The sequence below is a fragment of the Gopherus flavomarginatus genome, chromosome 10, assembly GCF_025201925.1.
Source record: "Gopherus flavomarginatus isolate rGopFla2 chromosome 10, rGopFla2.mat.asm, whole genome shotgun sequence".
NCBI lineage: Eukaryota > Metazoa > Chordata > Testudines > Testudinidae > Gopherus > Gopherus flavomarginatus.
In genome coordinates this window covers 21,820,444-21,832,859 of record NC_066626.1, presented here as the reverse complement: position 1 = coordinate 21,832,859, position 12,416 = coordinate 21,820,444, and the positions used below count along the sequence as shown (strand labels likewise).

The 12,416-nt window shown below is 42.4% G+C and overlaps 1 protein-coding gene across 4 annotated transcripts in view; it reads left to right on the top strand.

Moving 5' to 3' along the window:
* Nucleotides 1-295: 295 nt before the first annotated feature.
* Nucleotides 296-12,416, top strand: part of CARF (calcium responsive transcription factor) — a 50,807-nt gene continuing 38,686 nt past the window's right edge. The window contains exons 1-3 of one of the 4 annotated variants that reach the window (XM_050969590.1): nucleotides 296-502; nucleotides 6,443-6,564; nucleotides 8,286-8,510. In XM_050969590.1, coding sequence (XP_050825547.1) covers nucleotides 6,454-6,564; nucleotides 8,286-8,510 — 336 coding nt within the window. In that variant the 5' untranslated portion in view covers nucleotides 296-502; nucleotides 6,443-6,453. Of the gene's footprint in view, nucleotides 503-533; nucleotides 1,086-6,442; nucleotides 6,565-8,285; nucleotides 8,511-12,416 lie in introns of those variants that run through there. The other 3 variants (XM_050969587.1, XM_050969589.1, XM_050969588.1) reach the window with 3 other exon arrangements.

Sequence of the window (12,416 nt, the reverse complement as noted above, 5' to 3'; positions counted from 1 at the left end):
CACAGATCGAGCATTCCGCCAGCGATTAGTGGGGGCTGCTCTTAAGGGCCCGGAGCCGCTGCCCCGGTCAAGCCACTCTGGGCGCCTCGCCCACCAGTTCCTGGCTGGGTGAGAATGAGAGCTACTCGCGCATGCAGCTATGCTGCAGCCTGTGAGGCAAATGCAGAGACGCCAACCTTCATTACGGCAGGCTCCATGGAAACTACCAGTCCCAGCATGCAGCGCGGCCCACGGGATGGAAGTCAACGAGGTGTCTCTGGACTACAAATCCCAGCATGCATAGCGCGAGAGGCCACAACTCCCAATGTGCCATGCGCCGCCTCACAGCAGGGTAGCGATTTCTTCCCCGTGCAACCTGTAAGCTTCAGTAAGGGCATTTGGGGGCCACTATTTCCGGGTTGTACGGTGGTCTGTGGGGACCAGATCACACTGCAGGGAGTGCGTTGCTGCGCCTGCGCTGTACGGCTGTCTCCATGGTGGTGCCTGCGAGAGCCAAGACGAGGTTGAGTAGACTCGTTCTGAATTTTCTCTCCGCTTCCCTGACTCCCCTGTAGGGTTCGCGGCAGCCGAGGCGGGAGGAGCCGCGCCCAGTCTGCCCTCCCCACCCCCACCGCGCGCGGAGCGTTCTGGCTCCCAGACCTGCCGGGGGCTGTGGGGCGGCGCCGCCGCGGAGGAGGGGGGCGGCCCCCCAGGGCTATTGTTCTGCGGGGCCAACATGGCGGGCGCCTGCTTCTCCCGCCGGGAGGTCCTGGCCGGGCGGCCGCCGGCGCTGCTCGCCGCGCGGCGTGAGGAGAGGTAGAGCCGCTGCCATGCCTCGCCCCCGCCTGGTGGGGGATGGACCCGGCCCGCAGCCCCTCAGTGTGGGGACGGACAGGGGAGGGCAGAGGGGACTGCTGCCCCCCCAGTGTGGGGAGCGGGGGTCAGGGCAGGACCCGCTGCCCCCCCAGTGTGGGGAGCGGGGGTCAGGGCAGGACCCGCTGCCCCCCCCCCAGTGAGGGGACTGGAGAGGGGTAGTTAGGACAGGACCCGCTGCCTGTCGGGGACGGGGCGCTCTGGACAGGACCTGCTTTGCCTCCTGGAGTCAGGTCGTGACCTACTGTACCTCTGGGGTGGGGGTGGGGAGAGAGATTAAAGGTTCAGGTTAAGGCCCATGGGGAGATGGAAGATTGGGTATCAAGCCTAGATCCCACTGTCTTCTTCCTTTTGAAGCAGAAGGCTTGCAGTATATGTCAATGAGACATTTACAGGTTCATTCATCATTGTTTAACATTTCCCTCTACAAATTATGCTGGTAGAATTGGGGAGACAGCCTCTTGGATGTATGCATATAAAATGTATGCACACATCCTGTACAGTTCTCTATGAGATACTGAGTTACCAGTGTATAAGAATGTATGCACACATCCTGTACAGTTCTCGATAAGATACTGAGTTACCAGTGTATAAGATTTGGGTATGTTTCATGTACTTGTTCACTGTTGATGATTTACTGATGTGTTTTGGTGAACCTTAATGTTCATGTAACATAACATCTAAAAATAAAGTTTTATTAAAATCAAATTTGGTGGATTTTAAAAAAGTACTGTACTTATAAGTGAATTCAGTATTTTGGAAAAAGATGTTTACCTTGCAACTGTTTGATTCCTTAGTTATGGCCTCGCTATAAGTGAGTAGCTGTATCTGTTTATAATGTGTGGTGGTTCTATGGGTAACCTGATAGAGAAGGAAGGGTTGTCTTGATGTTTTAAATTAGTAAGATTTATATGCTTTCTTCAGAAACACCTTTTTAAAAAATCGATATCTTACAAGTGTAATTGATGTAAATGCTTTTTTGTTGGTTTTTATATAATAATATGTAATATGTACACCTAATTAATAATTGCAGAAAGACACTAAGCAATAGCTTTTCCACAATTTTTTAAGAAGCCTACTAAATAATTTCTATAGTTTATAGAAATAAAATGAAAGGCACTATGTAAGTGGGTCAGCAGTTTCTCTGAGTCTTTCTTAGCTCCCCTCACAACAAAGATTAAGAAAATTTTAGGTCATATGTTACAAATATGTGTGTGGCCAGTGTAACTCATTTTCATACAAGAAGCCATGACTATTGAATATGCTCAATTACTTTATTCTCACCGGTACCATTATTAATGATTTAGTTGATGTAGAAATGTCTCATAAAACACGCTTCTTTTGAAGGGGCATTTAACTGCATCGAGGCTGTGTGACTGTTTCAAACTGTTTCTCCTAACTCAGCACTATTTTTATGGAAAATTGGGGACAATATTGCTATTGATTCCTTGAGTATGACATAACTAGGGCCCTACCAAATTCATCGTCCATTTTGGTCAATTTCACAGTTATGTGATTCTAAAAATCATAAATTTCATGATTTCAGTTATTTAAATCTGAAATTTCACAGTGTTGTAATTGTAGGGGGTCCTGATCCAAAAAGGTTTTTTTGGTGGGGGTGTTGCAGTACTACTACGCTTGCTTCTGCACTGCTCCTCGTGGAGGCACTGCTTTCAGAGCTGAGCAGATGGAGAGCAGCGGCTGCTGGCCAGGAACCCAGCTCTGAAGGCAGAGCTGCCACCAGCAGCAGCGCAGAAGTAAGGATGGCATGGTATGGTATTTGCCACCCTTACGTCTATGCTGCTGCCTGCAGAGCTGGGCCCTCAGTCAGTAGCTGCCACTGTCTGGTCGCCCAGCTCTGAAGGCAGCAGCAAGGGTGGCAGGGTATGGTATTGCCACTCATACTTCTGCACTGCTGCTGGTGGGGCGCTGCCTTCAGAGCTGTGTGCCTGGCCAGCAGCCAGTGCTCTCTGGCTGTTCAGCTCTGAAGTCAGCGCAGAAGTAAGGGTGGCAATACCATTACCTCCCTAAAATAACCTAGTGACCCCCCCTGCAACTCCCTTTTGGGTCTAGACCCCAAATTTGCAAAACACTGGTCTCCCCTGTGAAATCTGTATAGTATAGGGTAAAAAACCACAAAGGACCAGTTTTTCGTGGCCGTGATTTTGGTAGGTCCCTAGACATAACTAACTTCTTTAAACTCTTTTTTTTTTTCTATCGTAAGATGGAAATAAGATCAACAGTAAGGTATTTACTCATCATAACTTCTCTTACTGGTACCAGAAAATATGAAATGGCACATATCAAATTTGATTGTACCTTTGTATTACTCCAGGTACAGATTTCAAGAAGTGTCTTTGTATTTTTCGAAATCCCCTTCTGTTTTTTCAGTGTATGCTTCTTAGGCAAAGCATGCTTATCTGCCAGAGCAGTGGAATAACCTGTCCCTTTTGCGACTTAGTTTTCTTCTATAACTAAAATACTGTAGTCATGAGAATAATTAGAAGTTCAGTTCTAAATCTTAGTGCTTTCATCTGTATTTAGGGACCACTCTTTCACTGCCTTCAGTAGCAGGCCTCACAATAATAGATCTATGGAAAACAGGAGCAAGACTTGGTAAGAGAATTTAAAGTCACTTCAGTCTGGAACTGCCACTCATTGGGAACCACTGCTTACTTTGCCCAGGTTACTGTTTCTATTGATACCTAAAAATGTCATATATATTTCTAAAGTGTTGGAAAAAAGAAAATACACAAAATACATTTTAAAATATTCTGGTTGAAAAAAATTAATAAACCTATCATAAAATATTTAAAAGTAGTGTTCTGACTACAGTAAGAGCTTCTTATAAAAATATTGGATAGTGTGTCACAATACTGGGTTAACTGGGCTGTAAAGAGGAAAAAATTCATCTCCATCTTGCTGGTTCCCAGTCCCTCTCTAGAGTTTGGTGTCCTACGCAATATAAGTTTACTGATCTCAAAGTAGTTGGCAAGAACATACAGCACATTACTAAAAGAACCACTGCTATTGGTGACCATAGTCTCATCAGAATAATAAAGGACTGAACGGGCATTGTCTCTGTGTATCCTAGGCTTTTTTTCCCCTTCACTAAAAAGTGTCATCAAAGCTACAGTGGTTCAGCTTCACTGCCAACTGGGAGAACTAGCGTACAACTGGATTCTAGGTGGTTAGCTATTATTTTAAGTCTCATGTTGTGTAACCCTTCTCAGAACAGATATATATTTCTCAGTGTTTAAAACGCTGATGCCAGTCAACACCTTGCCTATGCTCACGCTTCCACTTGCCAGTATTTGTATCTAAAGAACTGAACCAGTGATAGCAACAGTGGTACATCTTAAATTTCATACTGTAGACATAGCTGTTGGCTATAAACTTTTACCCCTACAAGTTGGAGCTGAGGCCTATTGGCAGGGTACAGCAAACGTTTGTGCAGTACCTATCTGACACACCTGCAGAGAGCTCTGCTTTCAGTCTAGCACTACAGAAACATTAAATTCATTCATACTCACACAGAAAGGCCGATAGAGGAACCAATATGAAAATAGAACCTCATTCTCAACATTCTGTAAAATTTATAATAAAAAATAAATATGTATTAAATAATCCAGATATATTTTAAAGAATCCAGATATTTGAAAGCTTTATTCCAGATTTGTAAATGCTGCGTCAAAGGGAGAGGGAGTTATTTGGGTATACTAGTTGACCCAGACAAAATCTTCATCATGTGTATAACTGAACTGTCTGATTTGAAGAACATAATAGCAACTATTATTTTGTAATCTATTATTAAATATTTATTTACTCCTAAATGAGATTAACATTACATCTGTAGAAAGCCATTTTGCAGTCAGTGCACTTAATTGTTCTCAAAAGGCTAAATTCTATTGCTTAGACTAAAATACCCTATTTTACTATTTTTATTAGAGAGATTAATAATACATTTACTAATAAAATTCAATTTTACATTCAATGTTTTCTGTTGCTCTTGACATCCTTAGTATCTGTGGCTGAAACTTTCCATATTTGGTCTCAGCCCCATAAGTGAAATTATTTTGAAAGTTTAAGCTAACTGATTTCAAATATTTTGGAGGTATGGGAGTGTTGAGGGGGAAAAATGCTTTCCCTCTGTGACCTGGTTTAAACATGGCAGATACTAGAAATTAGGAACCTGTCATTTTGTATAGTAATTGAGAATTTAAAAAAAATCCAAGTTTGATGAAGCTAGGTTAAATAAATTTAGAGAGATGTTTGAAGTTAGAATGTTGTTCAAATGCATTGGAAGAATTTATCTCTGAAAGATGATTCACTTAGCTCCAAAAGCCAAATAAGTCAGGCTTTCCTTTTCCATCCGTCTTGTGTGGCTTAGCCAAACGAACTTGTGTGCTCCACAGGCTGAATGTTTCTGTAAAAAATTTACCAGCTAACCCGATGGAACTTGGAAGCTCTGCTGATGAAGGAAATAGAGGCTGAAAGGCAAAGCCAAATAGGTCCAGTTACAGCAATTTATCAGCCGCGCTGGTGAAACTGATCGAATGTGTAAAGTTTGTACAATATGCAAGCTAAAGAACCGTGGAATACTTTTTCTTATTAAAAGAAAATTATTTGAGGAAAAAACTCTGGGAAAAATCAGGATACCAAAATTAAAATGTCTTCTATAAAGATGGCCTTGTTTTATGCCATGTATATTTCATGGTGTGTGGTACACTTTAACATATGTAATGAATTAACTCACTGGGTGTTCTATCGATCATTGCATAAGATAAAAAATGCTCAATCCAGGCAAAACGTAGGTCCTGCAGAAAGTGGTAGGTATCACTTCTCTTTGTGTGCTTGAATGTTGTGTTCTGGGGAAACTGGTGCTGGGGGTGCCTTCTGTGGAATTAGAGGTACAAATGGAGTTCTAAAAGCCTCTGGCACTTTTTCTGTACATCCCATGGTCCTGGCCAAATTCCAGTTTGGGTAACTGCACTCTTCCTGCCTAAAAATGCCCCTGGTAAATTAACAGAATAGATGTTTGCCTTCATTCTGACACTGTTGTTAAGTATTACTCTAAAATAGTTGTTTCACTTCAGAGTTGGCTGCATGTCAGAGATGGGTGAAGCAATTCTTGTGTGTTCATTGTAAAAAATCCATTAGTGAAATTTTTATAGAGTGCTTTCATGATCCCTCTGGATGAAAGGCATTAATTATATAAATGTATATTGTCACTTTTTGTATAAAACGACATATGTGCACAAACAATGGATCAAAATCTGTCAGTCTTACTTAAGCAAAACTTTTTGAGGAAAGAGCCTATCCATGATCCTCTAGAAATCAATTGAAATTTTTCTTGGGTGAGAACTGAATAAAGATATGTCAGGTTTTGCCACCTTATGAAGCAGGGCTATATCACAGTCTCATGGAAGTCGATGGGAGGTTTGCCATTGATTTAAAATGCGATGAGGCTTTGCCGAAGTTCATAAGTTCTACATTTTAAAATAATAAAAAATAAATGTGGTGACCTATAGGATGAGGTAAAAGTACATCCTGGATGGGAGGCTGAATTAAAGTACTGTGACTTTTCCAGGCCGCCCTGTAATGGAAGAAAATGGAGTTGACCATGACGTCAGCATGGAAACATCTAAAGACTTACTGGTAGTCAACTGTAATAGTACAGGAGAGTCAGAAACAGATGACCAAGTGTTTCAGGTGAGAGATTAGTTGGGACATGACTGTGTTTGAAGCTGGTTTCTTTCTATCCTCTGTGAAAAGTCTACAACATAATAATCTGTTTACCGTGCACATCAATAAGCAATCTGTTTTTCTCTCATTATTTCACAATGGCTTTACACAACATATGCTACTGTCTTTACATTGATTTCTAATACAGATTAATTTGGAATGAGTGAATATCTGACGTGATTCTCATCAGTTTGCATTCTGATAGCAAAGCTAGAAAATCATTTAAAAACACTTAGTTTCTTTCAATGGGTGTATTTGTATGAACTTTTTTAATTTTAAAAATTATTGAAAAATTTTCTTTCACTGAAAGAAATACTCATTGAAATGAGTGAGAGCTTCAGGTATTCAGCACTTATGAACATCAGGCTGCATATATTTGTGCACATTTTGATGTAGGAGTCTAACTTTAGGTACTGAGGTATGAGAATTTTGGCTGTAGTTATCTATTTCTAATCAAAATGTCTTTAATCCAGACAACATACATATGTGTTTCTTAGTTAATTTTACAATTTAAAATAATTCTTTTGGCAATGTGATCTTGTACCCTGTACCATACGATGTATCTTAAAACAAATAGTTCCATGAATTCATTACTGTTACTCTAATTTATTTATAGGCCCCAAGCCACAAATCTTTTGTCTACTGAAAGTACAACAATGGGTACTAGATTTTTCATGCTATGTGGCCAGTTTCTGACCTGCATATAGAACTTAGAAACATTTTTCCAGTTATTAGAATTCAACATTAACAAACTTTCTGTTGTACTAGTGATTAGGTCATAAAGGTTCAGAAAATAATGAATGTGTGATTTCTGGAAGAAGTTAAGCAAATTCCACTCTTCTTTTTAGGTTGTTCAGATGACATTAAAACACCTTATCATATGGGTGCTTCTTACAAGAAAACTGTCTACTTTGGAGTTCTTATACATATTTTTCCTTCAGTCTAGTATTGTTTCTGAGTGTACCCAGATTGCTAATAGTGCAGAAGCTTCCTAGCTTCAGCTGGTAGCTGCCAAACGAAAATGGAATGCGCTATAATCCTAGACCAAGTTTGACAGGTTTGGTGAGATGTTTACATAGCCCATTGATTCTCAGTCTTGCCATATGGAGCTTATGCATTGTATTATCTTTTTGTACTACCGCCATGCTTCATATTTGTATAAAAAATTTGACAAAGATACTGTGTCAATTTCTATGTTGTGGTTCTGTTGACAAACAAAAATGAAAAAGTATTGATTTGAGACTCAAGTAGCATATTTACAGATTTTTAAGCAATTTGAATTAAAAAATTTATAGAGATTTAAAAAAATATATTAGCTCATTTTCCCCTCCCCCCTTCCTTTTAAACCTTAGCCCTCCTACTTGGTTTTAAGTCTTGTTGGTGGATCCAAGCATGTTATTTTGAAATGTAACTATTTTTGGAAGCAAGTCTTGGGTACAAGTGGTTTTGCTTCATCGTAGCAGAGGTTGATTATTTTAGGAGGCAGAAAATAATATTTTCATCATGGAAGGAGGAACAGAAAATAAAATCACTAGCCAATAGATACTTGAACACTTGAGGGGGAAAGTTCCCTATGAGAATGAAACGTGGCAAGTAATGTATAAAATATATTTAAATTATTATTTAAAATAGAAATAACAAGTCGATACTAAGATTAAAGTATATTTCACTGTTTTTCCCTGTAAAAGCATCTAACCTGCATGGATTCCAGGGATCCATCATTTGAACAGAATGACTCTTCAGCAGTCTTGCCCATCGCAGTGCATGTTTCAGACAATTCGTCTGTGTCATCGAATACACCAGTGCAGCTATCCCAGGCTCAGCCTCTTTCCACAGAAGAGTTCCATCTGGTAGACCAGAATGGCCAGCCTCTCTATGAACTACAGTCACTGGGGGATTCCAGTACACAGATGGTAAGTACATATAAAACCACACACCTGCTGAGCTCACAAAAGGGGAACAGTGTTAAGGACAATGTCTTGAAGTGGTTTAGCGTTTCTATATAAAAATGTTTCAGACTCTGAGAACAAGCTGATTCTTCTCAGAGTGGTTTATTCTCAGTTTATTCTCTTAGTTCTCAGTTGCCGCTGCTCAGGTCTCCAGATCCTGAGTTAAGCCATTACTGACTTTAATTCATAAAAATCTAATGTGTTTCCATCATATTCTCAAACTGTATAGACCATCTCACAGGGTATGTCTGCTCTACGGGATTATTCCGCTTTTACACAAACTGGTTTTGTAAAACAGATTGTATAAAGTTGAATGCACGCAGCCACACTAAGCACGTTAATTCGGCGGTGTGCGTCCATGTACCAAGGCTAGCATCGATTTCCGGAGCGTTGCACTGTGGGTAGCTATCCCATAGTTCCCACAGTCTCCCCTGACCATTGGAATTCTGGGTTGAGATCCCAATACATGATGGTGCAAAAACAGTGTCGCGGGTGATTCTGGGTAAATGTCGTCACTCATTCCTTCCTCCGTGAAAGCAACGGCAGATAATCATTTCGCGCCCTTTTTCCCTGGATTGCTCTGGCAGACACCATAGCATGGCATAGTCCTCATGGAGCCCGTTTTGCATTTTGTCACTGTCACCGTATGTGTACTGGATGCCGCTGACAGAGGCGGTACTGCAGTGCTACACAGCAGCATTCATTTGCCATTGTAAGGTAGCAGAGATGGTTACCAGCCCTATTGCACCGTCTGCCATTGTAAATTGGCGATGACTGATAACCGTCCTCTCATTCTGTACCGTCTGCTAATGTCATGGGTGCTCCTGGCTGGCCTTAGCTGAGGTCAGCCGGGGGCGCAAAGACAAAAATGGGAATCACTCCCTGAGTCAATCCCCCCTTTATGATTTATCTGAAAATAGTCAGTCCTGCCTAGAATATGGGGCAAGTGTACTAGAGAACCAGAGAGCACAGCCGTTCCGTGTCAGATCCCGCAGAAATGATGAGCTGTGTGCCATTCATGGGGGGTGCCCCTGCAACAACCCCTCCCGTTGATTCCTTTCTCCCCCAATCTTTCTGGGCTACTGTGGCAGTATCTCCCATTTGTGTGATGAAGTAATAAAGAATGCAGGAATAAGAAATACTGACTTTTTAGGAGATAAAATGATGGGGAGGCAGCCTCCAGCTGCTATGATAGTCCAGGCAGGACATTAAATGGTGGGGGAGAGAGGAGCCCAGCATCCCGCTGCTATGATAGTCCAGGCAGTACAGAATCTTTTCTTTAGACATGAAAGGGGAGGGGGGGGCTGATGGAACTCAGCCCCCAGTTGCTATGATGAGGACGATTACCAGCCGTTCTGTACCATCTACTGGGAATGACCAGGAATCATTCCTATTTTTACCCAGGCGCCCCCGGCCGACCTCACCTGAGGCCAGCCAGGAACACTCACGGGCTGATGATGACGATGGATAGCAGTCATATTGTACTGTCTGCCGGGGAGGGGAGGAGAGGAGAGAGGATGCTGTTATTCATTGCCACAGCACCGCGTCTACCAGCATCATGCAGTAGACATAGGGTGACATATAAAAAAAGTCAAGAAACGATTTTTTTCCCTTTTGTTTCATGGGGGGTGGGGGGTAAATTGATGACATATACCCTGAAACACCCCGAACAATGTGTTTGACCCTACAGGCATTGGGAGCTCAGCCAAGAATGCAAATGCTTTTCGGGGACTGGAATAGCTGGAGTCCTCAGTACCCCCTCCATCCTTCCATGAGCGTCCATTTGATTCTTTGGCTTTCCATTATGCTTGTCACACAGCACTGTGCTGTGGCCTCTGTCTATCATAGCCTGGAGATTTTTTCAAATGCTTTCTCATTTCATCTTCTGTAACGGAGCTGTGATAGAACAGATTTGTCTCCCCATACAGCGATCAGATCCAGTATCTCCCGTACGGCCCATGCTGGAGCTCTTTTTGGATTTGGGACTGCATCGCCACCCATGCTGATCAGCGCTCCATGCTGGGCAAACAGGAAACGAAATTCAAAAGTTCACGGGGCTTTTCCTGTTTACCTGGCCAGTGCATCCGAGTTCGGATTGCTGTCCAGAGCAGTCACAATGGTGCACTGTGGGATACCGCCCGGAGACCAATACCATCGATTTGCGGCCACACTAACCCTAATCCGATATGGTAATACCGATTTCAGCGCTACTCCTCTCGTTGGGGAGGAGTACAGAAACCGGTTTAAAGAGCCCTTTATATCGATATAAAGGGCCTCGTAGTGTGGACGGGTGCAGCGTTAAATAGGTTTAACGCTGCTAAAATCGGTTTAAACGTGTAGTGTAGACCAGGCCACAGTGGGAACAGTCCTCAATGCTCCCATTCTTTCTCCCCTTTACTGCTTACTCTTTCTTCCTTGTCTCTCTATTGCTACCCTCTGAGCCACTTTTGCTGAATGTTGGGAATTGTGAACACACTCAGTAGATTTGTACGGTATCATTACAAAGTTTATAGAGACCTTTTGCATGAAGCATATTCCAGTTACATTATATTCACATTCCAAGCCTATTTTCAGAAAGCGTATGGAGTGCAATGTCACACCTTCCTCCTGAACTTACTGCCAGCGACATTGTCCATGGCGGAGGTAGTACATCTAAAATTCCTTTTTTTTGGACAGGGCATTTGCTACCCAGTTCTCTTTTCTTCTCCTTCTGAGCATCTTTCTGTGCTTCAATCTTTTTGTGCTTTTAAGTCCAGTGCTTGCTGGTGTGCAGCCCTTTGTTTGGCTGCTTCTGCCTTCATGGCAGCCTTTTCCTGGGCAAATTGCACATCAATTTCCATTTGCTCTATGAGCTGGGATACCACAGAGAACAACCCTCCTGCCAGAACAGGCATCCCTCCACTCCTGTCTTGCTGAATTAGACAGTCCAGTCAGCTTCAGCACAGACCCAGAGGTTGGGCCACACCTCACTGCAGTTCACTGAAACTGAAATCCACTCAGCTCAGGGGCTTCTTAGTTAACAGGGACTTTCCCAGCGCCCAGTGTTCAGCCTTCGTGGGCAATTTGCAGCCTGTGTAGTTCTAGCTGCTTCTCATCTTTGCTCTTACTTATTTGCTTACTTTTCTGTCCCTATTTCTCTTACCCGAAATAAGAAAACAGAAAATAACAAACCAGTAATCACTTTGTCTGTTCTCCAGCCAGCACAATTAAGATTCACTTAAAATCACTACCAGTGTCTCAAAGCAATCAACTGTGCACAGATCCTGGTTGACTACGCCACCGTGACAGCCCTTGGGACTGTTACCTGATGTGCTGAAACTACCATTGAGCCTGTTTTTCATTGCCAGCTTGGGGCTTAGAACCTGCCTTGTTGAGCCAGACACGCTAGTCTGCTGCAACACAGACCCTGGTCTGGTCCACGCCCCCAAAGCTGAAGACTTTAACCAAAAACTACTTAGCTATATAAAGCTTATACATGGTAAACTCATAAATTATCTGCCCTCTATAACACTGATAGAGAGAGATGCACAGCTGTTTGCTCACCCAAGTATTAATCTCTTACTCTGGGCTAATTAATAAACAAAAGTGATTTTATTAAGTATAAAAAGTAGGATTTAAGCGGTTTCAAGTAATAACAGACAGAACAAAGTAAGTTACCAATCAAAATAAAACAAAACACGCATGTCTAAGCCTAATACATTTAAGAAACTAAATACAGGGTAAATCTCACATGCAGAGATGTTCCAATAAGCTTCTTTCACAGACTAGATTTCTCCTTAGTCTGGGCCCAATCATTTCCCCTGGTACAGTTCTTGTTAATTCCAGCTCAGGTGGTAACTAGGAGTTTTCTCATGACTTCAGCCCCCTTTG